This window comes from Lasioglossum baleicum, chromosome 12 (genome assembly GCF_051020765.1).
Source record: "Lasioglossum baleicum chromosome 12, iyLasBale1, whole genome shotgun sequence".
In the NCBI taxonomy this organism is placed as follows: Eukaryota; Metazoa; Arthropoda; class Insecta; order Hymenoptera; family Halictidae; genus Lasioglossum; species Lasioglossum baleicum.
In genome coordinates, this window is record NC_134940.1 from 10,238,229 (window position 1) to 10,265,178 (window position 26,950).

Here is a 26,950-nt window from a genome sequence, read left to right on the forward strand (position 1 = left end):
CATTCTACTCATATAAGCATCAGGTTGATAGAGATGGCTTCTCAACAAAATGTAACAATTCTCAAATTACCACCTAATACCAGTCATGTGCTACAGCCTTTGGAAATAAGTGTTTTTAAGCCGTTGAAAACAATATGGGATCAGAAGTTGGTAAAATGGCAAAGCATGCATGTCGGAGTGAGGCTACCAAAAAAAGAATTTTCAAAAATGATTGGGGAGACTTGGAGTGATTTAAATACGAGCATAATTAAAGATGGTTTCCAAAAAGCTGGAATTTATCCATTTTCGCGAAATGTTATACCAGATTCCATATACAGCGCGATTTCGCTTAAACAATGGAAGAAGACAAAAACAGCACAAAAAGATCATAAAGATTCTACTGGAACCGTTGAAGACGAAATGACTTCAATTATTGCAGAAGCTGTTTTATATTCACCTATCATGTTAGATATTACTCCTCTCAAAGGTAAGATCGTATCTGATCAGTTTGATGAACCTCCTACAAAAATTTTGGCAATTGAAGAAACATCACCTGCAAAACAAATTCAATCTTCAACAAACGCAGAACCTAGTCCTTCACGATGTTCACTAAGTTGGCAAGTAACAATGACTTTTTAAGATCTTCTTCTAGAGTGCATAAAACAAATGTGCCACATGTAGTTAATAAAAGATGAAAAGTTGCAAGTGGAGCGGAAGTGATCATAGCAGAAGAGAACGGCAATATCAATGTGTACAATGTCTGGAGTCAGATTAATATGTGTAAAAATAGTGTATATATATGTGTAAAAAAATAATATATATATTAATAATAAATATCATATTTATTTTTTAAACTTTGTTTTAATATCACTGTATCCCCTCTCATATTTCAGCATAAAAGTACTTGTTTGTTTAAAAATGGATAACTATAAAACTAAACAATATAATTTAGTGCAATAAGAAACATTTTATAAAAGGCTTGTTAATCATTCTTTTCTTGCCCCGTAGCACTTGAAACAAGGTTTGAAAGCATTTTTAACTCTCAGAGACACTCTTGCCCCATTTTCGGGGCAAGTGCATAGTAGTTGACACTTTGTATAATATCCTATCAAAATGATAATTTTCATGCAAAATTAGAATCCTACATAATACTAATTCATCAGTAATAACTGTGGCAAGAGTTTGATACCAAGAGCGTTAAGTTTTTACATACCAGACTGAAAATACATCAGTTTAAAGTCCAACTTTGCAAAAACTAGGGCGCACTTACCCCACTCCACCTTAAATAAAAAATGAGATTTTATTACAGATTTTTAAATCTATCTTTATATTCATACCGTAGCATCTGCCATTGCACCAGACATACTCGCCTTCTGTATCAAGCCGTTGATACAATCGATACTATGGACTATACAATCGACTGACTATTTTCTTTCATCTCTCCGTGTGGTCTTCGCGGGCTTCGATATCATACGCCGACTTCATCAATAATTCCATTACTGATCCTTACTTGTATGATCAGTCAGTTAATTATACATCAACTCCGAATATAATTGATTATTAATTTAATTTTTCCTCTGAGATAATTATTTAACAATGACGCAAATTTCGCACAAAAAATTTATGTCGTATACCGAGCGAAATTTTTCAATTCCACACAGGACGTATTCCGAATTAGACGTACTCCAAAGCAGACGTATACTGAGGTATGTACTACTGTTATCGCCGATAATGTGATTATTTTTATATCGTTCGCCATGGGGATCTTCGAGAGGAAACCGTAGAGATCGTTTCCCGAGTGCAATGATTCTTAGAGAACTATAAAACGCAGCGGATTTTTAATGCTATTCTTTCGAGCATCGTGAAGATCTTCCGGCAGTGATCTAGGTTTTTCAAAGGTCTTTGAGGTCTTTTAGATGCAATCAAAGTTCTTGGTACTGATCCGGCGGTTCGAGCGCTAATGAGCATCATCGAGGACCTGTTAGGACCGCAAAAACTAATAGTGATCCTTCAGGATCGTGAGGACCTTTCTGAGTCCACCTAACTCGCTTTCAACGATTTTTTTTATTAGGAAATCTTGAAAGGGTGATTTATCAAGATAAAAGTCTGCTCTATCGGATGATATAGTTCGATTATGCTGTTGGACCCTTATTTTTTGAGATAAATTCAAAAATATCCCCAAAAATTGGTGCAAAAGTGGTGTCTCTCCGTCTTTAATGATTCTTTAAACATTTTTAAACATTCATAATGTATTAATATCGGATATCTCTGTATTCGGAAAAGTCTACAGAATGTTTTGCTGCAAAGAACAATTCAATATCTTTTATAATAACATCATAATATTTGTTTAAAGTTGAAGGATATGTTTTTTTCAAAGTCATGTTTCTCAAAAAGTGTTCGTCTAGGAGAAAAATTAAGGGCAGATTCGGAATCAGCGCATAGAACTCTATAAAAACCACCATTACAATGTAATTGTGTTATTAAACGATACCTTTTGCCACACCAAATTTTATATATTTAGTATAGAAAAATCAATATCTTGATAAAACTTCAGATCACTATGATAATCGTAATAAATTTTGTTTTCAACATTACCCTTAATTATGTAATCAACTTGTTTATTTTTATAAGTGAATAAATATTACTGTCATCATGATTTCATTATTGAAAATATGAGCATTTACTTTACTTCTGTTATCCACTGTATTTCGGATTTCAGAGATATTTTTAATTTTTCAAGCACTTTTTTCACGATAGCTAGATTATGTTTTTCTTAAATGTTTCCAGACAGGCAACCAAAAATAGTAACCTGGTATGTAAAGTATAATACATCGTATGTAGTGTCATTTGTTGAGAAAGCACTAGGAAGCGGCCGTTTAGCTGAAGGAGGGGGCATACTCTGTTGCACGTAGCTTTCTTGGGCCGATGAAACTTTGTTCATAGTTTGAATTACGTTCACGTTCAGTGATGCATTATTTGGCAGAACCACCAGATCTTGCCCAATAGAGTATTCTTCAATTACTGAGCAGAGAGCTGTGTTTTTGCAAGATTTGTCTACATGATCCTCCTCCTTGCAAAGGAAGCAGGTAAGTTTGTCTGTAGACAGATAAATCCAGTAATTGATACTGTCACACTTAATCTGCAGAACTTCAGGCAAATTTTCAACATCTTCTGGGTGAATAAAACATTGCCTGCGAAAACTTAATATGTATATCACTTCGAAAAAGGAGGAGGTTACTCAATTCGATCTGTATATGCCTTTTTTCGCTTTTTTTCTATGTATGTTCACCGATTACGCCGAGATGGATGGACCAATCGGAACTAAACCTTTTGCATCTTGTAGAGTATGTCCCTTGGGGTGGTCCCTTGAAAACAAATTTTGCATTTTTTCATTTTTTGCCGTTTTTATTGCAAATAATCAATAAGACCGAAAAACCACCCTATGGTGTTCTACAAATTCTGCTCGTTCCACTAAAAAGTGTGAAATAAAAAAATTTTATAAAAAAAAATTAAACCGACTTCGAAAAAACACACTAAAAAGTATGAAATAATTTCCATTTAAAATATGTGAATACACACGAATTTAAATACAATACAATCTTTTTGCAGGCGATGCAAAATTGATAATTTTCGACACTGAAAATTACGAAAATCTTTAAATTCTTCTGCATATGCTTTCACATATTAATGTATCTTCTCTTCCCACCTACTGATTTCCAAGTCCATAATATGCCAATGAAATCATAAACAGCAACATCTGCCATTTGGAAAATTTTTAATTTTTGCGCCGCCTTCGAGAAGATTGTATTCTATTTAAATTTGTGTGTATTCACATAAATTAAATGGAGATTATTTCATACTTTTTAGTGCATTTTTTTAGTACGTTTTTTCGAAGTCGGCTTAATTTTTTTTTATAAAATTTTTGTTTAGTAAGTTCTTCCTGAATCACATGGTGCGGAAGAATGGAGCACACGTTAGACGTAATAATGCGTTTAGCCTTGATGATAGGAGGACGTATTTTCAAATTATGTGTCCAGCAACCACTTATTTAGATTGCGAGTCCGTAAGTTTATCAGCGTTCTCCTTGGTGTTCGAATATTAACATACACGCCACAATGCGTCAGAATGCCCGTTTTGTGAGCAAACCTTCATGTCTTAAAAAGTATAAGTGGTATAAAAAAATGTTTCAAATAAAAGTTGTTCAAAAGATGTTGTACTACGAACATTCTCTAGCAAGAATTTCAGGATACGTTTTACCTGTTTTACATAGAGCTTAGTTAAAGTTACAAGAATTTTCGATTTCGCGTTTTAGCACAAACGGTTCGCTTGAAATCAGTAAAATAAGATATATAATAATTGTAAAAGCCCCCAGGGAACCAAAATAACGAGTGCACACCTTGAACTAAATGATCCATCGCAAATTGTTTAATATTTCGCTTTCGTGTCAGATTATAATGAAAGTTTATTTTGATTTTATATTATTTTACATTACAATGACAGTTTATGACGATTGTTCGCAAATGAATATTTTTAAATAATTTCTTTATTTTTGCCCTCTTATACGACGCACTGTGCTCCCAAATTCTTGACACGAAATGAATGTTCTTTGAATTAATAATTTTTCCAATCGTCACGGTATACTCTTGGATCGGTATTCCTTCTAACGAATCTAGAACAATGTACCTTGGTAGGAAATTGTGCTCGCAGCGCAATTTGAGCATAGGACTTGTTCTTCTGCACTGTTTAGATCATGATGGATAACGTTATCAGAAGCACGAGCGATATGCCACAAGGTAGGTGGCGGAGCCGTAAATAGCGAATTTGCACAGCAATGTAAAGTCACTCGTCGACAGTTCGCACCCTTTCAACCATTTTGTGGTAAGTTCAAAAATTCTGGTGGGCAATTAAAAATCTATGATGGTTTTCTGTGGATTTTCGGAGATCACAATTTTTTTTTAAATTATAGAGCCTCACCCAAATGTATTTGTCAAACTTTCAATCTTTCCGAAATTTTTAATTTTGAAAATTGCACTACTACATTAATATATTGTATAACACCTTAAGAAAACTACATACTTCGAGAAAAGTATCGAAAAGAAACAAAGGTAGAACAAACAAAGCCTCTGGTTCGTCCAACACAAGGAAAACATATTGAGATACGGGTTGATTCTGATTCTTAGTCATGTACCTTCGGGAGACCCAACATTTTTTGTTACGATATCCTTCTCGCATGCTTTGCACTGTGATCTCGCGTGATTTAATGTTTAAATGTTTTCTAATCGCGGTTCCTCTTCTGCTTTTCCTTCTGGGTTGAAAAACACATTTTTCAAGGAGTCTAAAATATCAAACAACTCTCCCGATCCTGCAACATTTGAATTGAACATGTGACGCACGTACAATGGGTATCAAAAAGTTCTGCCGTATTTCCGCCAACCAATCTCTTGTTTTATTAATTTGTGAATCCGTTCTTCGTGGAAAGCTGGGAAGAATTTGATAGCTCACTGACTAGAATTGTTTCGGTCATGTATGTAAATGAGTACATATCTACTACAATTTTTTTACATTTTTTACCGCGTTTTTATTAAATCGCTTTCTTCTCCGTCTGTTTGTCTGTTCGGTACAAATTTTGCAATTGATTTTAAACTAACTTCCCGATGAGCTAGATACTTGAAACTTTAAACATTCAGAACTGGATGACAATGCAGTATCAACTCGCTTTCTTGTATGTCTGTTCGTTATTAAAAAGGGTGACTGGACCGCGTGTATTGCTTACTTACTACCTGACCCTTCGACACTGAGACTTTACGATGCGGTCTATTGAAACTGTGAGGTTAAATTGAATGAATAAGTCATAAAACCTTCTCTACTTGTGTTTATTACTATATGTGCCACATGTTGGCTGCAGACAGGTCTTCTAAAAAAAAAGTAAAATAAAAAGAAATTACTGAAAAACTACCAGATGATCGACCGTACCGTAATGTTATTCCAAGGATGCGCGAATTTAAGAGGAATCTCTGGATCTTAGAATGTTTTCCCGTAGGAATGATTAAACGTTTGACGATTCGAATTAAAGGTGGTACTTCATCATAGGGGCACTTTGATTCAAAAGGAGCACGAGAGCACATGGAAAAAATTATTTAAATAAAAACAATTTTGATATACCACGTTCTTAAGACGGACTAAAAAGTATAAAATAATTTTTCCTAGCACCATACAGATAGTCCTGAAAATTTGTGATTGTGAATTTTTAATAGCTATGAAAATACCTGCTGTGTAAGAATTAAAACGGAAAACGTGGGGTGCAAGATAATAGTAAGGAGGGTAGGGAGTAGCTGCCGTTGAGAAAACTCGCACAACAGTTCACACACATGTCAATTGTTCGTGACTTAGGTAAACTATTCATGCATCAATTATCTTGCATTGCATGCGCCCCACGTTTTTCGTTTTTAACCTTACAAATATTTTCATAACTATTAAAAATTCTCTATCTTTTCAGGACTATCTGTATGGGGCTAGGAAATTATTTTGTACTTTTCAATCCGTCTTAAAAACTTGCTATATTAAAAAAAATTTTAATTTAAATATGTATTAAGCAGAAAGACATTCTAATAATTTTAGTAGAAATGTTAATTTTCGCTGTCATCGTTATTGCGACATTTTTATTTTAATGATAATTTATGATGATTTACTATGTTTCGTTAAAGAAGCATGTGAAGAAATATTTATTGTCAGAAGTGTGTTTGTTCTACATATGTGATATGTAATTAATTGCTATGTGCAAGTTCAAACTACCGTCCGCACGCCGAGAGTTGGCAGTGACGTCAGGCAGTGGGGTGCAAGGGTATGTGCTTACGCAAGTTTCTCACTGCCAGCTCTCGAACGTGCAGACAGTACTTTAGCGATTTCGCGAAAAAACCGAGATGGGTCGAATGCTGAAGACCGAGTAGAATTTTAAGATCCTTCAAGTTAAATTAATAAAATAAAAATTGTTCAATGTTAACGCGTGGTATTAATTGTAATTACTGCAGCCAACCGAGACTCGTTTTCTACAACTCCAAAAAATCTTTATTTTCAAAAAAGTGGCCACCATGCGTAATAATGCGTATGCATCATCTGAAACGATTCTCCGAGAATCGCTGCGTTCGAGCTTGAAAGAAAGAAAGCGGAAGCTCGTCGAAAACTCTGCGGAAATCGTTCCGATGTTTTGTAAAAGCGAGTCGACCAATGACAGAGCCAAAATAATCGTTACATAAAAAGGCTCGACGATAAAAATAAGGGAGAATCGATTCTCGAGTCTCCGAGACGTTTATGTTTACGTTCCCCTCTCGCGAGACACCAAAATCTTGAATGACCTCGATGATACGAGTACCGAGGAAGGGATAATAAAAATCGCGGAATATATGTATACGCCGAGAATATTGGATTGCAATATTAAGAACCGTTCGAATAAGATCTGCTTCTAATCGGGGGGACAAGCCAGAAATCGAAAGGCATTGGGTATACAGCGAATCGCTGATTGAATGATACACGCGGCGATTAAGCGGAAATGGGGTCGGAACGTGTCGCCATAAAACCGGAATGGGCAAACACGGGAAGAGTGATAATAAACTAACGGTTTTTGGCGTCCATAAAGCTGCAGATCACCATTAAAAGCAGCGGGGAATCTCTGTTCGCGTGCTGCGAAGCGATCGCGCATGATACAGACAAATTTTATCTCTTCATTCTTCGTTAATTTCACTTCATAATATTGTATAATTTCTTTTTAATCACAGTTGTGCACGTCTACAAAAAGACAGAACTGAATCCTCAAAATTAAAACAGTTTTATGTTTTCGACTGAACTTATTCTTGTTACAATTTAATAATTTGGTTAGTCAAACTGAAATTCGAAATATTAAATTTACCGTTATGGAAAATAAAGATTGAATTTAATTGAAATGAATACATACATATGTGTAATTTAAAATTTGCTAAAATGATTTTGATTAAAATGACTTGCCAACTTGTTAACATGTTAAAACGATTAGAATTTAATGTCCATTTGACTCTTGTCGTTTGGAGTTACCGCAGACAATTTTTATCTTGCATAAAGATCCACAGTCTAGTAATGAAAAAGCAAAGATCCTTTATTGATCGGAGGAACTCGTGAAAAACTTGTTGTCCTAGGCCCGATGAATTTTTCAGCGAAACGTTCCTTCTTCACGAAGTTACCGCGTAAAACAAACCTCTCCCAAGTGGGGACGGGCTTTAATGTAATTTTTGTAAAACGATTAAATTTGTGGCGGCTCTCGAGAAGTCGTTTCGCAGTATGTATCAACCTCTCGGGGGAGGCGAGACTTCATCTCTCGGTGTTTTTGCCTGAATAGTTCTTTGATTCGTGCTCCACCTTGACCGTCTAATACACCGGAAAATTGTGGAAAGTATATTTGCCGTGACACACGCTCCCACGGATAGCTTAATCGCGAGACCGTATGTCTCCCACTTCCGTGAAACCGACTTATTTTGCCAGTCTTTACAAAACTCCGATCGAAAAGTTAGCAAAAAGATGGCAAAAGTTATCGACGGCCAGAGAAAATATTATATAAAAGACATTGCTGGACGTCTTCGATTTATCAAGTTTCTTGAGAGAAGATAGAAATCTCTGCTTGGTTCTTATTTCTTAAGAAACTTTGTGTTGAAAATGACGAACAGTGTTCAGATTAATTTGATTTTTACAAGTTACGTTTATATCATAAAGTCTTTCAAACCACACAAACATTTTTTTGAAATATTGACAATATCTTCGAATTTTTCATGTTAAATGTTCATCGATTTTGATTCGAGCTTTAAAAATAGTGCCAAAAAGTATCTCCCTGATGTTTTTCACCACTTCTGGAAAATATTACACTTTGAATAGCAATTGATTTTATTTGGCCACTTTTTCCCAAATAATACCGGATACTCTTTATAAAAGGTATTAAAGAACTTGGGTCGATAACGGATTAGTTTAGAAGTTATTAACTTCCTGCCGCCTATCCCAAAAGCGACTGTGCGACGCATAGTGTGTCGGCTCGATCAAAATGGCATGCATTTAAAAATAATTGCAACAAATTTCTTGGAAAGACTACGCAGAAAGCCGCCGAGCGCAAGCCTCTTAATATGGATTTTATTTGTTTCTCCATTTTGAGCAAGTTTGAGCAAATTAAAACCAACGCGAAATTAAAGTCTAATATGCCACCAATTACTGTAAAAAGATTCACGGGGTTACCTCGGAGTACTTTTTTTAAAACCCAAATCAAAGTTGATAAATGTTAAACATAAAAAATTATTAGAAACTACGTTTTGTTACAAACATTTTAGGATACATATAAATTTGCAGATCTTTCACTTTGAATTTCGGATTTTTTCCATTGGACGACACACTGTGCGACGTGACGGTAGAATGGGCTATAAATAAATCACTCTACCCTACTTACTTCTTTTTAATGTATTAGTTTATAGATAGGACAGGATGTTAGAGTGTTTCATAGTGATCTAATCGGGATTCTCAATCTATGCACTTACAACCTTTAACAAGGAATCAGAAAATGGTTTCGATGCGGCGCTCGGCCGCCTGACGATTCCGGTTTTAATCGAATGCAACGACCTACGGATCAAATTTTAATCAGAATTTAGATCGGTCACGTGACCTCCGTATCGTACATAGCGTATCGGTTTGTCTGCGTGATTCTCAGTGTCGATGTGCCACGAGTATCTGAAGAAGCCGACCGCGATATCTACGATCATTCGAATCCTGATCGTCGCGATCTTCAGAAAAGTTGCTCCGTTTCGAGTCGTAATGGATTAACAGCTGAACAGTTTACCAAGAGAGAAACGTCCTAGACTTCAGACGGTCCTATCCAAGCTGAGGACTGGGAGATCATCGAGATCCACAGGTGAAGTTCGATGAAAAAACCACTTTTCTTGAGTATACACATGGCGAAGTTTGAATCCCTTTAGCCAGTCGTTTCTCCAATCATTTTAAGCATACTGGAATTTTAGTAAATCGTAGGTAGTAAAAGTAGGCAGCGTTTAAATTGAATTTAAACCAGTATATCACTTTTCATGGCTGCATGATTTGTTGTGTTTTTCCGATGAAAAATGAAGAGTGATCTTATATTTTATATAAGAGTGGTTGTCTCGTGACAATGTTAGTTATATGAAGTAGACATTCATTAAAGTTGAGTAACAAATAAGAATAAATTTCCGAACTCTATGAATTAAACTTTTAAACGCAGGAATAGGGTCTGTGACCTCCCCGCAAAAGAGCCTATCATATAGATTATACATCTACATATACGTCATCTATACGTCTATCATATACATTATTCAACCCGGATATTATTGTTGCTACTTTTCCACACTGTTCTCATTACTTATACCACCTCTCGTCATTATTGACTTGCAATATTTGCTATATTATTTACTAGACAATATTTACAGCCGATTATTCAAAGCAAGGAACTATCTAATTAAAAATGTTCACTATACTCGATGACTCAGGAAGCGAAGTTTCTAAACGTATAGCTCCGCCATTTTATAACATTTCGACTTACAAAAAATTTTAATATAGATCTGAAAGTTACAGTTTTGTAGATCCAAAAAATCAGAATTTTTCATTTCGTAATTATCTCTAAAAAAAATTCGGAATCTTCATACAACTTAACGGGACACTATTGAGTAGCAGACCTTGTGCAGCCAATTTCCTATTGGTCGACGATTCGATGACATCAAAATAACAGCTGAACACGCTCTACAGCGGTGGAATTGAAATGAGACGCTAGGGAGGAAAACCGAGGTCGAAACTTTCTTTCGAAATCAAATACGAGTGACAGTCGCTGGTAGAACTTCACTTTGACCGTGTGCCACAAAGCTCACAGAACCAAATATGTAATTTACAAGAACACGCACGCACAGAATTTAATTGCACAAGCTTCCAGAAATTTTTCTTTTTAGAAACAGCACATTTTCGTCGAATCCACGGACTAGAAAATTTCGCCGCGATTATAATGTTCGACCGAGGTGAACACGTGTCTCGACGGATCTCCGGAATAAACTCTTTGAAAGTCAAACATATGGGAGGGTTGGTTTCGGAGCAGGAGGGGTGGGAGAACGACGTACAACCCTAATTTTTTTCGGCCGTCCCACGGACAATCCGTGGCGCATAAATGTCTGAAAATATATCTTTCCACCCCTCGACCGATGCTAATTTCATTTTTGATCCTTCGAAATCCTCTTCTTCTCTCTGCTGCTTTTCAGAAAATTTTCGAGAGCATTATTTCCACTGTTTTGTCAACATTTTACTGAGGATGGTAATCGGTCAACTGTGAATTTTATTCACCGAATTCTTAATAATATTTCAAGATTTTATGATGACCTTTTTATTTATTGTTGAACATTAATCTCTCTATTTTGTTAACATTCCATCGGGGACGATAATCATTCAATTGTAGATTTTATTTAAGGAGTTGTTTAATAAAAATCAGTTTTACCAATCTCTTATATTTATACGGTGCATATGATCATGACCATCCCGATGGAAAAATATAATAATCACTCGGTAGAATACATATTAACATACACACTTTACCAAGTACATGTTAAAGCCGTACCATTTATTAGTGAAGCTAGGTTTATTCAAAAATACATAAAAATTACTCTGCTAGTATTCCGCGCAGTTTTCAGTTCAAATAACAATTATACGGAAGCGTTATTGAATCGCAAACCTAATTACGCGCTACCATTACTGAAAACAGAAGATACTATATTACATTCGGAGAGGAACTCCGTTTATCCGAATATGTAGGGAGACACGTCAATCCCGATAAGCCATAATTTCCCAACGTGGGCGCTGCCGCCCACTAATGTCGGCGTCGAAGAGATCCGGAGGGTGTTAGAATTTCTGGTTGTCTCATTTTTCGCGCTTCCCGTCTAACCTCTCGAAATTCAACAATCAGATTTTGAAATTATTACAATAGAAACTGTTTACTTCGCCGTCGAATATCGGTTGTTGGGTCTGCTTCGACCCAGAGTTATAAACAGAGTCGGAACCGAATAACGTGCTAATGAAAATCTAAATATATTTTACATCCTTATAAGTATCATCATTGTTATATTGAAACAAAATTATTCTTATACTTATAACATCAAAAAAAGTACATTATTATCATTTCAGAGGTACAATAATTTACCGTAGGTATAAAAATATTACCTTTAAGCCCACCGTCTACTTTGTTTTCTGTCCACGAAGCGTAGAGCAAGGTTCACGTCAATTACAAATATGTCGGTTAACTAAGAGGACGGATGCTTTATAATTATATTCAACCTAGAAATAGAACAAGAAGAATATTCTGGTTCCACACTTGCATTGGCAAAGATATTAATTGTAGAATATTTGTTGCTGCAACAGGATTAATAGAAGACGATGCTAATTTTAAAGCATTTTACAGAATGCGATAAGATAAGATTTCCGCCAGTATCGTCGTCCAGAGACTGTACAACTAGAAAAGCACATACGGTTATCATACAACTGCAGGTACCGATGATTGGGGATGGGGTCAAGTTCAATATGTACTCACGAATCCGAGTCAATGTCAATAACAAAGTTTCATTTCATGGGTTTCGATTACTACTTAAAAGCTATAATGTTTCAATGATTATATTTGAAAAATATTCATTTTATATATACAAACTGATATCGAACCTCGGAATGAGTACTTACAAGTTTCGGAAAGATACTTATAAGTACTTCGATGTTGAAAGGAATCGAATCTTTCACAAGTAGTACTCGAATCCTGGAAATCGGAACTGCATAGTAGGTTTTAAGCACTTTCTTGATTAAATTTGTAACTATTTAAGAATAATATTTCCGATAGATTATGAAATTATAGTTATGCATGTTGAATTAAATTATGTATTAAAGGACAACATAATTGATTTTAAAGGTAAAAAGAATAATAATTAGAAAAATCAGAGAATTTCCGGTACGATATTCATAAAAGTTTCGAATCCGTTCGACCAAAATTCGAATATACTTGCAAGTATTATTTCCGCTTACCAAAGTACTTGTAAAAGGTTCGAAACTGTCTGACATAGGTTCGAGTATACTTAGGAGTACTATTTCTGTTTTTCGAAGTACTTATAGAGAGTTCGAATTCAATCAATCAAAGTTCGAACCTGTTTGCGAGGTATTTTTTTTTGTTCCCATCCCTACCGATGATCATGCGAAGATGATGCTTTGTGGATTCTATTATTTTGTTGCTTACGCGTGAATGACGCGCACAGTTTTATAATTGGGGAATAGTTTATCGAACTGTCGTTTTCAGCGAAGGACTGACCGACTTCAGCGATCTTTCGCAGAAAAAGTAGCCGGGAGACATCGTGGGTGGACCCGGCCTCGAGTTGCCGCCCCCGCGCCCTTCAGCCATCGACTTTCCAGGACTTTTCTAGGACTTTTCCAGACGATGCTGGGACAGGTGAGCGCCGACCTGATCGCCCCGCAGTCCCCCGACTCGCAGAAGACGAATTTCCAGTCGTCCATCGCGAGCGAGAGGACGCTGAACAGAAACAACGACGGTGAGTATTTTTCCACGTCGAAAGCAAAACAACCGGGAGAATTTTCCGCGGGAGAAATACGTGGAGAACTCCACTCTTTCTCCAGCGATATTTAAATTATCGGATCGGGCCCGCCAGTGTCTTCCGCGTCGTCCTTGAGTAAACCGGGCAATATCTCGCAGAGGGAATAATCGAGAAAACGATTTTAACAGGATTTTTACAATTATCGAAAGTACAGACTCTCGTGTGACAGCATCAAAGAGTCCTTTTTGTCCAAATTCCTTTCAAGATACCTTGTCTTAATTCTAGGTAACTAATTGTAAGCATTTGTAAAGAATTATAATCGTATCAATTTTAAAGGACAACATGTGCCACTCTCTTCTAAAAGCACTAATACATATTTGGTACGCTTACAATTAGTGTTGCAGATCAAATAAATATGGTTGCCTTCGGCAGAGCAGGGCAATAATCAACTAATATTTAGAAATGACTAATTGTCTTTTTAAATGTTAGTCATAGCAAAATATGTAGTCATTAGTCAAAACTTTTTGATTAGTTGGTGATAACTAATTAATAATGTTAATGTATGTTAATCGCACAATAGTGACTGATGACTAGATTGATGACTGATCATCAACTACTAATTCACTAATAAGCAATAGCTAACGATTACTTAGAGCTGTGACTAACTATTCGCCATTTAGTTATCAATAACAAATCAAAAAGTTTTGACTAATGGCTATTTTGCCCATTTATTTGGTCATTCAAAAAGACTATTAGTCATTTTTAAATATTAAACGAACATAGTGGTTCCCGCGATGACATCTGAAAAACAAAAATCAACGTTGTTATACTTTCGAGTTATTTACGTTGTTCAACTCTCGCAGTCCCGGAGAAGAAAAGTTTAATTGCCTCCCTGGAAGATATAATAGGAAATGGCGTTCGTTACAATGGAGTGTAAGATTTTTTTCCCTTGGTAAAAACCAAACTGGTCGCTCGTTCCCGGATTAGTTAACTAGAACAGTGATCGTTAAAAATTCAAGAGAATAGGAGGCTCGTTGTTTATTTAACTACATTTTTATGTTTTAACCGAATGAGGACACATTTACGACGCATTTTGCCGTTAACACGATTTCCTTCAACGCCGCAGCTGTGCAAGACGGTGCTCGTCGAAATCTGATTGTCAAGAAACACGCATAATGCCCATTAACACAATTAGATTGTACGTCTGCAGCTGCTATCTGCGCGCAAAACCTTCACGTCTATTTCAATAGCTCGGATCGTTAATACTGTTGTTTTTATTCTTTGAGAAGAAACAAAGCTCACTAGCTCGATAATTTCTTCCTGCGAAGAAGTTACCTAACCGAATTAATAATTCGCATTAGTACCCGGTATTGCTATTATCCTTTATTAATTATGACAACAAGAAAAAGATCAGGATGCACTGTCAATAGAGCCGTGAGAGTTAGAAATTCTAACGATGGAAAACAATAGTGTGTACAGAATTATCGTCAGCCGCCAAATTGATCGTCGAGGTATTTACTATTGTACTCTGAAATTTTGAACCATTTTCCAGGAGACGGCTTCCGTTTGTTTCAAGTAATCAAGATTAATTTTTCATTCTTTAAAAACTTCGAATCATTCACTTGTAACACCTAATAACTGTGGGACAAGCTGCTAGGAGTTAGGATAAGCAAAAAGAGAATCCGAGCAGCGCACGGCTGTACCATTGTCTGGCCTAATCCGGTGTTTACTACTGAAGCTGCAGAGCATTTGCGATTCTACTGCGGAGGAGTTTGATTTAATCGATTTCCTACAGGTTCTAAACAAAATTGTTAATCTTTTAAAGACTGTAGGTGACCTGAGGATTAACTGTACAATGCGAAAGTTGGCTTACCATTCAACCCTTTGCACTCGGAGCTATTTTAACTCGAAAATTAAAAATTTCTTCTAACTTAAAATAATTCCATTTTACATGATTTTTTTTCATTTTATGGATATGAAATTGATATAATACACAAATAATAATAAACAATATTTTGAATAATGGTACAGCAATTTTTAATGGCAACTTTGAGTCACCGCTCGAATGCTAATTCTCCAAAAAAAGCATTTCTCTAAATACTTTGTCTCACTCTTTATCTTCTGGCAGGATAATTTAACGATATCTACATCAAATTTAATTTTTACTTTAAAACATCGCATAGAAACACCAGTCGAATATGTATCGGAAAAATTGATGGGCAGTTATTTAAAACGATCTATGCATCAACGATTATAATTATTATTATTAGACTGCGGATTTTATGCATTTATAAAAAAAAATGGATGATTCAGTAAGTCGCTAAACGATTCGTACGAAAACTTTGACTCACCGCCACCACTGAGAATGTATAAAGGCAATTTCACACGATACCCTTAATTCACGATACAGGAAACGCAAACACATGAGCGACAGTTTAAAGATGCGCGAGCAGCATAGGAAATTACTATGGACTCGGAACCGGCGACTACCGATGAATAATTCATCGCCGAAGGGGAAAAAATATATCGGTAAGACAATGTTCCCATCACAGGATTTTAGATATTCATGGGATGCGAACACACGGGGCAGATTAAAATTGTGGTGAACAAGGATCACGGTAACTCGATAAACTCTTCTTAATGCGACTGGATAGGGTAAAAGATCGTAGTAAAAATCTTCTTATATTTTTTTGAAATGTTTAAACGAGCTTGACTTGCTGTTATTATAAGCTAATAGAGATTGTTCAGTAAAATCGAACAGTTTTACGAGTCATAAATCTTTTATTATACAATATATTCAGTGAATAACGATCGTAAGGCAAATACTACAGTCATTGGCACAGTAAGAAGTAAACGTTAAACAGGCTATTTGTTTTATAATTAAACATATATGCACTTATTACATATGTAGTACAGTCCGAAATTAAGTTAAAAAGCGATAAAGTATAATTATTCGTAACGAAAATTTTAATGGAACGGTATTTACACTGCACTGTCGTCATCCGTCGGTCTTACTGGATGTACCAGCGTTGCTAACAGTCACATGTGGAAAACTCTGTTATGAAAACTTACGATGTTGCTTTGAAATATAAATAAGAAGCAATATAAAATAATTTTCTGTACCAGGTATTCTTAATATTTGCCGTTTAAATCGAAAGTGCCAATAACTACTGCAATGCCAGCAATAGTACAGTTTACTCTACTCTTGACTTCACAACTCATTCATTTGCAATGAATCATTTGCGGACCGGTGTGGATTCCGATCTCACGGTAAAATCGACGCTTTGTTTTAAAACAATTATAATGTAATAAAATACAGTTACGCAATATAGATGGTAATTAATGAACTATTGTTCGCTGTTCATTCAACGTGGTCAATAAACCTGCTTGAATTGTTTAAGACGTGGTTCTTGCAAGAATTAATGAAAATTCTACTATTAAATCTAATGGACAAATCTTCCAACTTCGTGAAAAAGTATTATAGTCTACCTGGGCTCGTTTTATAGAGTGAAGTCTCTACTTTGACGCTCCTGTCCGTACAAATTTTCTAAAATCTTGTTATATTCAATATAGAATAGAAATCCACATACCGAAAAATTTTTTACATTTTCCTTGGGATTCATTTCAAAATGGTTCTGTAGCAGAGTAGGGCAATAATCAACTAATATTTAAAAATGACTAATAGTTTTTTTGAATGTTAATCATAGCAAAATAGTCATTAGTCAAAACTTTTTGATTAGTTATTGATAATTAAATGGCAAATAGTTAGTCACAGCTCTAAATAATAGTTAGCTATTGCTTATTAGTGAATTAGTAGTTGATGATCAGTCATCAATCTTTAGTCATCAGTCACTATTGTGCGATTAACATACATTAATATTATTAATTAGTTATCGCCAGCTAATCAAAAAGTTTTGACTAATGACTATTTTGCTATGATTCAAGAAGACTATTAGTCATTTTTAAATATTAGTTGATTATTGCCCTACTCTGTTCTGTAGAGAGAAACCTCCCCTTTAGTATAGAACTGAACCTTGAAGATAGCGTTTTGTTGATTGCGCGCTTTGAAACTGTCAAAGAGCGGGTGAGATTGATTTTGTATATGTATCCACACACATTTAATTTTGAAATCAATTCAGTATGCTCGATATGAACATTCCAGAGCTCGAATATAAGCCAGAAGCCGGCGGTACGTTAAATTAGGGGTTGGTCCGTGGATCTGCGGTCTGTCAACCGGAAATCCGGGGTTGAAATCCAATATGACACTCTTTATCCGGTCCTTTTTTTCTGGCAGGCGTCACTGAATCGAGAAATTCCGTAAATATACGACAGTAGTAACGGAATTATAGCTTCTGAAGCAGGTACTTGACGTCGCGTCGCGACCCTAGGGAAATAAAATACCCTCTCCCTTCCAAAATTTAGTCGAAATCGATGCGGATCTCCAGAAATCGAAATGTTCAAGAATTCTCAAGTTTTAACTCTTCATCAGACATGCAACTACAGTGAGGAGCAAAAGTGAGCACACATTATTTAATGTTTGCATATAAAATAGAATAAAAATAAAATACATAGCATTAAGTACAAAGTTCTAGCTTTCCAAGAAAATTTTACTGATCGTGGTATTATTATTGTTTTGATAAATACAAACTTTTTCCGTGTAGTCGGTTTTGCACCGTATTAGAACGTTTGTGGGTGAGAAACGTAAACACATTTTTGTAAAAATATCGTTTGTGTGTTCACTTTTGCTCCTCACTGTATTCATGTACGATCTTTTTTACACTTTTACTGCAATCTACAAGATAAAATAGAAAATGCATATTTTCATTACTAAAATATCGATAAAAGTCGAAGGACAAGTGGTATACTTGTTATACTTGTCGCCCAGGTAAGTTCAAGGCCCCCCGACCTTTTGCACAGCGAACAGTTACGTTAGGATGATTACCGTATGCATGTGGCGGCTCGCACGAGTCCAACCACCTCGAAACGAAAACGCGTCGGAACGATTTTTTAGCGAGAAAAGAATAGCATTAAATATTCATAGAGTCGACAACATTCGATCTCAAGGTTCACCAGTGGGCCGATTCTAAAATCAGTCTCTACGACCCCGAAAACCCCTAAAACCGTTCTTTCTGCTTATAATTAATAATTTATAATTAACAAAGACATGCATTTTTTCCACCTCTACGATTCTGGCCCACTGTACGGCCCGAGCAGCTAATTAAACACTTCCCGGTAATTTGATTTCGCGCCAGAGCGAAACGCCGCGCCGGACGCGTTAATTGGCCATCTCTGCGATGACAATGAGGAAAACGTCTCCGCGACAATAAACATATTGTCCTAGGAATTTTATAATACTTATACCTTATTTACTCGAGCCGGTTTCGAAAGGTTCATTATATGATAGCGACAAGGCGCATACATCTCCATAAATTTTAATATCATTAAAGTTATTCATTACGGTCAAGGTCTGGAAATCATAAATTTTCAAAGACATCGATATCGTTGATAATCTTTCCAATCTGTTCCATCTCAGCTGAAGTGTTGACCAATGTTAAAAATTAAAGCATTATGAAACTTCGGAGATTTACAGTGCACTTAAAAAGTATTTGAGCACTACAATGAATTTGAGTATTTGAGTACGACAATGAATTTGATCTCGTTTTAAAGCTGGAAGCCTCTAATTTCATAATCCAGCGTTTATTTTATTCCAAGATTTTTCTCATGATATAGAGGGCGAGAAACTGGAGACACATTTTTCCTAAAAAATGCTGCAAATTCGAACGTCCCCAAAAACATACCAAAATTTTTTGTTTATAGCCACACCTGAAGAATTCATGTACCATTTTTTTAGTCGTTCTATCGAGCTCTGAATGAGAGGTGTGCCGCCCACTTCAAGGGTTCTCCACGAGCGAACTTGTTACGCGCTTTTGTCCCATAAAACAGTGAAAAAAATCGTTTTAAGGACCCGTTGTACAGTGGAGGCTTCGAACTTCATATCAGCTGCAGTTTCATTGACGAGAACAATTTTTGAAAATTTTTTGAGAGGTTCGAGTTTGCAGCATTTTGTAGGAAAAATACCTTTAAGCGGAAAATGAACACTGCTTTGCGAGAGTAGAGACTTCAATGATGTATAGTAATCAATCGTGAAATAGCCCGCGTGTGCCATCTTGAGCAACAGGTGTCATTCACGCGGCAATCGATACTGTTGCTTCTTCCGAGAGGAATTCTCCTCTTCCCTTTAAAGTACTTATGTTCACTGGCAGTTTCGGACAATGTGGACATGCTATAAATTCGTGCGGATGTTTATGGATTGTTATTCCCCATAAAATTAACATCGAAAACGCAGGAGCAGGTTTGACGTAGAGACGGCGGTTTTTACGAGTGGCGCAATTAATATTTCGATTTGCGACTATATTTTGTCCGACAGCTGTACATTAACTGCCACCGTTATTCTCCGTCAAAGTAACGCCACTTCCTGACATTTTCAGTTGCCTGTAATTTATATAGCGGACTACTGTTTCTGTCATTCCTTTTACGACGCCGTGATAATGATGTATTACGAAACTCGTCGATATCTCTGGTTCGACGAATGGCTCTTATTACGATCATTGTTATTCGACAGTGGAGTAACAACGCTTCCTGGCGTCGCCAATTTGCCATAGTTAATTTTATGGCAGCGTTCTTTGCGCTAGCTTGTAAACGACTGGCGCGCTTGTCGTTGTCGAGTTGGATATATTCCAGTCGTCAATAAAATTATAACTGAGCGGATGTAAGGCGGATTCTAAATGTCGACCACATTTTTCCTCAATTATATCTACCTATTACAAATTCGAACGCGTCTGCGAAGTTCTAAAAATTTTTCGGCGATTCTCAACCTACCCTGAATTTGAAGACTGAAGTCTGCCCTTTACAACGAGCCTTTAAAATCTCATGTACGATTTTTTCCCGCCGTTTTATTGCAATTGGAAGGTGCATTAGCACCACCAACATTTTTAACCGACTTCGAAAAAGGAGGAGGTTACTCAATTCGATCTGTATGTGCCTTTTTTTTCGCTTTTTTTTCTATGTATGTTCACCGATTACGTCGAGATGGATGGACCAATCGGAACGAAACCTTTTGCATCTTGTAGAGTATGTTCCCGGGATGGTCCCGTGCAAAAAAAATTTTACATTTCTTTATTTAATTACGATTTTATTTGCGAAAATGTAGGGTGGTGATACCGTAGTGAACTCCGCAGAATGTTAGACATTAGGAACAGTAACGACGCGACGTTGTTACCGCTATCGATTGCCGCTTTCAGATATTTATAAATTACGATTTGGAATGTGACGGCTGACAGAGATAAAAAAAAGTGTGAAATAAAAAAAAACTTTTCAAAAAAAAATTAAACCGACTTCGAAAAAACGCACTAAAAAGTATAAAATAATTTCCATTTAATATATGTGAATACACACGAACTTAAATACAATACAATCTTTTCGGAGGCGGCGCAAATATATTATTATTTAAATATAAATATATTAGTATTTAGAACAATTTAAGGATTTTCGTAATTTCCAGTGTCGAAAATTTTCAATTTTGCGCCGCCTTCGAAAAGATTGTATTGTATTTAAGTTCGTGTGTATTCACATATATTAAATGGAAATTATTTTATACTTTTTAGTGCGTTTTTTCGAAGTCGGTTTAATTTTTTTTTTTAATTTTTTTTTTATTGTCGAAATAATTAAGCAGGGCCGTGATCGATTCAGACGCGTCTACGAAGTTCCAAAAATTTGTTTGGCAACTCCGACTACCCTGAACTTGAAGATTGATATCTTCCCTTTGCAATAACACCAAAAAACTTGATGTACTATTTCTATTTACAGCGTTATCGCAACTCTAATAAAACCTGTACCTTCAGCATTAGAGTAACGCAATCTTGCGTCTCTACTCTTGAGTCTCCACGAGAAGTCGAAACAAACTAAATCGCACATGCAATACATTATGTTCTCCAGATTACGTCGTCAGCCCTTATTGTTCCCATTGTCCCGCGTACGACAGGGCGTACCAGGAGTCGCTGGAAGATCCAGTGAAATTCTGGGGCGAGGTGTCAGAATGCATCGACTGGAGCAAACCGTGGACGAAGGTCTTGGACAATTCCAACCCGCCATTCACGAAATGGTAGGTATTCATTTATAATTTATATACGTCGTCGGGACGCCATCGATTCTGTACCTCGTTAATCTTTCATGAGCCATCATACCGCAGACGCTCGGCGTCGCTGGAACATCATTCCAGCGAAACACAATGTTGGCAATTATCCTATAAACATGTTTATTGCGGGCAATTATCCTGCGTCACAATAGCTTCACACGGTCGTCGCCAACTTCATTTAAACCTGAAGCGATGACGTCGTTTTAATGTACTTCTGCAATGATTAGACAGCAGAATTTTCGCATTTTATATAAAGATAATGTTTTGTCTAGGATGAACAAATTACCAAGAAAGCGACACTACTAGTATATTATTTATAATTAGACCGCGGATTTTTATGCGAAATAAAAATTGTCTTCAAATTACGGAAGCTACATGTACATTTATTTCGTTTGCTAATCGCCTTAATAAGTTAACGATAATACCAGAATAATTTTCCAATTCTCATTGTTGCCACAAATGCATAAAATCCGCGGTCTATTTATAACACATGTAGTGAAAGAGTTGACCACAGGTGGGATTTAAGAAAAAAATACAAAATTTTTAATAATGTTAGTAGTTCGTTAAGAAAGAAGAGGCTAATTGCTTAAGTATGATAAACAAGTAAAGTATGGGGTGAGAAAAAATGTGGGTGGAAAAAGGAGAGGGGTTTGAATAAGGTAATGGAAGAACGAATGAAGGCTAAGATAATGGAGGAATAGAAAGGTCAAGGTATTGACCCAGTCCTCAGGATCATGAGGATGAAGATATCAATGAATGTAACTAACAATAATCCCCCGAGCAACTTAGGAATGTGGCGGTTTCAAATTGAAGATGAATTTGAATAGGTTTGTCGGTGGAGAATTGAATGCCTGCTACAACGCGGTCGATCGCCATGTTCTGGCTGGCAACGGTAACAAGGTGGCCCTAATTCATGACAGTCCGTTGATATCGATGATCCGAAAAGTGACTTACAACGAGATGCTTGAGAAAACGTCGAAATTAGCAGGATGCCTGGCAGAGATGGGTGTAGGCAAAGGGGATGTCGTGATCATATACATGCCGCTGATTCCGGAAACCATAATCGCCATTTTGGCGACCGCGCGTCTCGGTGCTGTTCACTCGGTAGTATTCGGTGGTAAGTAAACAGTCAGGAATATCATAAAATAAACTCTTACATCAATAACAAATTTTCTTTTCATGTATTTCATATCGCATCATTATATTTCTTTTAAAAATTTCTATAAAATCGGATTGATTGATTTAACCTACCTCTTGAGAGACGAATATGTTTATGTGAAATAATATTAAATAGCATCCCGACACGCGGAAGTTATGGATCATTTTTGCAGGATTCGCTGCGAACGAACTGGCTACCAGGATAAATCACGCGAAACCCAAAGTAATAATCGCAGCCAGCTGCGGTCTAGAGCCGAACAAAGTGATTCAGTACGTTTGAGCTGTGTTTTTCATAAATATTCGTTTTTCACGAATATAATATGACGATTAACGCTTGTCTACACGCTATAATTTCGCGTACAGATACACAGGCATGCTGAACAAGGCGTTGAGCATCATCACCGTGCAGAAACCACGGTGCATAGTGTTCCAGAGGAGGAACATTTGGCAGAGTCCACTCAGCGATGATCAAATCGACTGGGACACTGCGATGGCAAACTCGAAACCTCATCCATGCCAACCTGTCGACGCCAACGATTCCTTGTATATCTTGTACACTTCCGGAACAACAGGTAATCCGACGTAAATGCAACTTTGTTCAATGTTGCGAGCATATTTTATTTAATCTTTCGCGAGTGTGAAGGAAGTTGAGGATCTTGTTCGCGATCAATAGATCAGTTTTTCGATCGAAGGTCAACCGAAAGGGATCCTAAGGAAGATCGGCGGACATCTCGTGTCCGTTTGTTGGACAATGAAAACGGTTTATGGTATGAACAAGGACTCCGTTTGGTGGGTGGCTTCCGACTTGGGATGGGTAGTTGGACTTTCGTATATTTGCTATGGGCCCCTGCTCTATGGGGCCACCAGCGTGATGTACGAGGGCAAGCCTGATAGGACGCCGGACGCTGCGCAATACTTCAGGTTCTATGAGTTTGTTTAGTACGAGCTTCTCAGCGAATGCAAAACGATTGTTACAGTACGGATTTCGTTAATGAAAATCTCACGTTTCATAGGGTAATCGATCTGCACAACGTGAACGCGTTGTTCTGCGTGCCGACAGCGCTTCGAGTGATAAGACGCGACGATGAGAACCTGATACTGAGCCGGAAGTACTCGACGAAGTCGTGAGTCTTTCAATTTGGAGCTCTTCCATCCCTAAACAAACTTACTGTTCCCTTCATCGTGTATTATTGCTAGATCAATTGTGTTAAATGTACAAATTAGAATGAAAAACATATTCATTAGATTGAAGACCATATTCGTGGCCGGAGAGTTCTGCGACTACGAAACGAAAATCTGGGCGGAGCACGCGTTTAAGGTGCCGGTTATAAACAATTGGTGGCAATCGGAAACTGGACACCCTATTACAGCTCTGTGTTTAGGATACGGCCATAATCCTAGAATACCGAAGAACAGCACTGGTCTTCCCATCCCAGGCTATCACAGTACGTTCCCCAAAAATCTCTAACCAAAAAACTAACTGCTCACGAAGTCCTAATTAAAAAGAAATTATAAGAATGGATTGCAATCAAACCCACCGATTTTTTAGTTGACATTCTAAGGGACGATGGCAGTAAGGCTGAACCTCTCGAAATGGGTAGGATAACCATAAAGCTGCCACTGCCTCCAGGCTGCATCTCGACGCTGTACGGGGCAGACGATCGTTTTAAGGAGATCTATTTCTCCAGACATTCAGTAAGTCAACGCGGTAATGGCAACGTTATTAAACGTGTAATCGGTGAAACACGTCTCAGGGTTACTACGATACGATGGACGTCGGGTACAAAGACGAGTACGGATTCGTTTATGTTATGGCGCGTGACGACGACATCATCAACGTCGCAGGTCATAGATTGTCTACGGCGGCACTGGAGGACGTGATTATGGCACATCCTGACGTCACCGAGGCCGCTGTCGTCGGTGTTCCCGATTCTACCAAAGGGGAGGTTCCTTTGTGTCTTTACATAATGAGACCAGGTGAGAATTCGAAGTTTGTTGGCCCTTGCTACCATCTTTTGACAGTGTCATTTGAATGGTACCATGTGGACAGCCCGGAGATAAAACGATTTTGCAAAAATGCCTTGGGCGAGGTGATTTTTTAAATGTTTCCAGCACAAATCTTGTTTACAAAATTGTAAATATAACAAAGAGAACATAATATAAAGACAGTTGTGAATAAATTCGCTGGGAACGCGCACCGAGCAAAGGTTATTTTTATTTCAAAGTGTTCTAATGTTTTCAAAAGAATCGATCCGACAATTTCCCAGAAGAGAATTCTAAATAATCAGCTAAATGTGTGTTAAACGAGGTCCCACCTTTAACCCTCCTATAAACATCGTCGATATATGAATATAAATGAGCTTGAAGCTCCAGTAATTCTGACATAAATTCGAATTACAAAATGCGGATTGACACCCGATGTTTTATTGAACAGATGCGAGGAAAAACGAAGAACAAATTAACGAAGAGTTGGTGGCTGCAATGAGGAGTTCTATAGGGCCCATAGCATCGTTTAGGACCGCAGCAGCTGTTCCAGCTCTGCCCAAAACACGTTCGGGGAAGATAATCCGCAAATCTGTGGCCATGTTGGCCCAATCCAAGCTCGTCAAGGTAAACCGCGCGAAAATAAACGTTCCTACTCGCAAAGAAACACTAAATTAACATTGGAAAATGTCCTGAATAAGTTCTCTCGCGTTAATTTCGAGCAGGCATGGACAATAGGCGTCGTTTGCCCCGAGAGCTGTCGTAATTGCCCCCGGGGGCACCTTGGGGCGAGTGACGTCAGCGGAAGAAGTAACTTTTGGTCTTGACAACAGAATAGAAGATTATGTCTGTTTATACAGGGTACACCAAAATAACGGAGCTCAAATTACAGATACTCTATCTTGCTCTTTTCTGTTTTAATTTAACAATTGGATAACTTGAGACTTGACAAATCTGTTCAGTGAACATCCTGTTACTGTATGAATTAAAATTAAAATGTTATTATCAAAATTTCTTTTTGACAACACGTAAAACTAACAAATGATGTCTTTCTTTATTCAATCTAGTTCATAGATTATCCACATTTACATAGATTAAAAAATTTGTCGCATTCTTTGTGTCCGATGACTACAATCATATTCGCCAGCAATAAACGTATTGCCTCAAATATTGTTACAACTGTTGGTGTAACCTCGAGGAAATTATTATGATTGGGTAAAAGAAATTAGAATACACTCTTGAAATATTGGTTAACAAACGTACCAAATTTAGAATTACAATACTCCACACCTTTTCTTATAAAAATTCCAAAAAATTGCCTTACACCTTGCTTCCGTCTAATTCTTACATTTCTTGTTTGATGTTTCTTAACAAAATGATCTTAAAAATACATGACCCCGTTATTTTGACGTACAGTACAGAGTGACCCTAGAGAGCCGGGACAATGCCCCACAGGGCAAATCCGTGTCCATGCCTGATTCAAAGTGTTTCCCGTTATCCGATAGTACCGGTATAGTGAAACGGAATGTGAAATGAAATGCCGGGTCTCTCTTGTACGAGATAAAGAGTAATATCGTTTATTCATTCACTATTCGCCAATGTAAAATATACCGTTCTTCGTTTCTCTTCCAGATTTCAAGTACAATAGAGGACGCGTCGGTGTATCGCGAGATAAAAGAAGTACTTCAGAAGCTCGGACACGCTAAACTAGCGCCGGATCCTCAATGATAACTGTTAGTTATAAGCTTTTACCATTTTTTATTATATAAACTTTTGTCTCTTTTTTTGTTTTCTTCTTCTCATAATCGTATATAAAATTGTAATAAACCTACGTACGATATATAGCTGACACGCATAGGAGTGTGTGTGTGTGCTTGAGAAAGACGCGTCGACGAAACTCCGATTACCCAACAGTTAATCCCATATAAATTGCACGGAAATCTATGTGTAACATTGTTCTGAACGGTACAATAAAGTGAACAACCTTTTCTTTTTTTTGGTTTTGTTTTTTAAAAAACAATGACGGTCTCCATCGTAATCG

At 37.0% G+C, this 26,950-nt stretch overlaps 1 protein-coding gene across 4 annotated transcripts; it reads left to right on the forward strand.

Annotated features, from left to right (window-relative positions):
• Positions 1 to 2,940: 2,940 nt before the first annotated feature.
• Positions 2,941 to 26,745, forward strand: LOC143214079 (acyl-CoA synthetase short-chain family member 3, mitochondrial). 4 transcript variants are annotated; one of them, XM_076434672.1, is made up of 13 exons: positions 2,941 to 3,065; positions 13,322 to 13,571; positions 21,570 to 21,735; positions 22,596 to 22,885; positions 23,100 to 23,196; positions 23,290 to 23,498; positions 23,619 to 23,847; positions 23,940 to 24,050; positions 24,172 to 24,371; positions 24,476 to 24,621; positions 24,681 to 24,903; positions 25,361 to 25,536; positions 26,542 to 26,745. In XM_076434672.1, the coding sequence occupies exons 2-13, from the start codon at positions 13,460 to 13,462 to the stop codon at positions 26,635 to 26,637; spliced, it is 2,055 nt and encodes a 684-aa protein (XP_076290787.1). In that variant the 5' UTR covers positions 2,941 to 3,065; positions 13,322 to 13,459; the 3' UTR covers positions 26,638 to 26,745. The 4 variants fall into 4 exon arrangements, with proteins under 4 accessions (XP_076290787.1, XP_076290784.1, XP_076290786.1 ...); XM_076434669.1 differs by lacking the exon at positions 2,941 to 3,065 and adding an exon at positions 9,674 to 9,892; XM_076434671.1 differs by lacking the exon at positions 2,941 to 3,065 and adding an exon at positions 9,674 to 9,892 and having other exon boundaries at positions 13,327 to 13,571.
• The last annotated feature ends 205 nt before the right edge of the window (positions 26,746 to 26,950 follow it).

Excerpts from the sequence above, each read along its gene's own strand:
- LOC143214079 (XM_076434672.1), top strand. The coding sequence starts at position 13,460 with ATGCTGGGACAGGTGAGCGCCGACCTGATCGCCCCGCAGTCCCCCGAC. Across the intron at positions 13,572-21,569 it reads GCTGAACAGAAACAACGACG|ATTACGTCGTCAGCCCTTAT; the intron begins GTGAGTATTTTT and ends TATGTTCTCCAG. Across the intron at positions 24,372-24,475 it reads TCCCATCCCAGGCTATCACA|TTGACATTCTAAGGGACGAT; the intron begins GTACGTTCCCCA and ends CCGATTTTTTAG.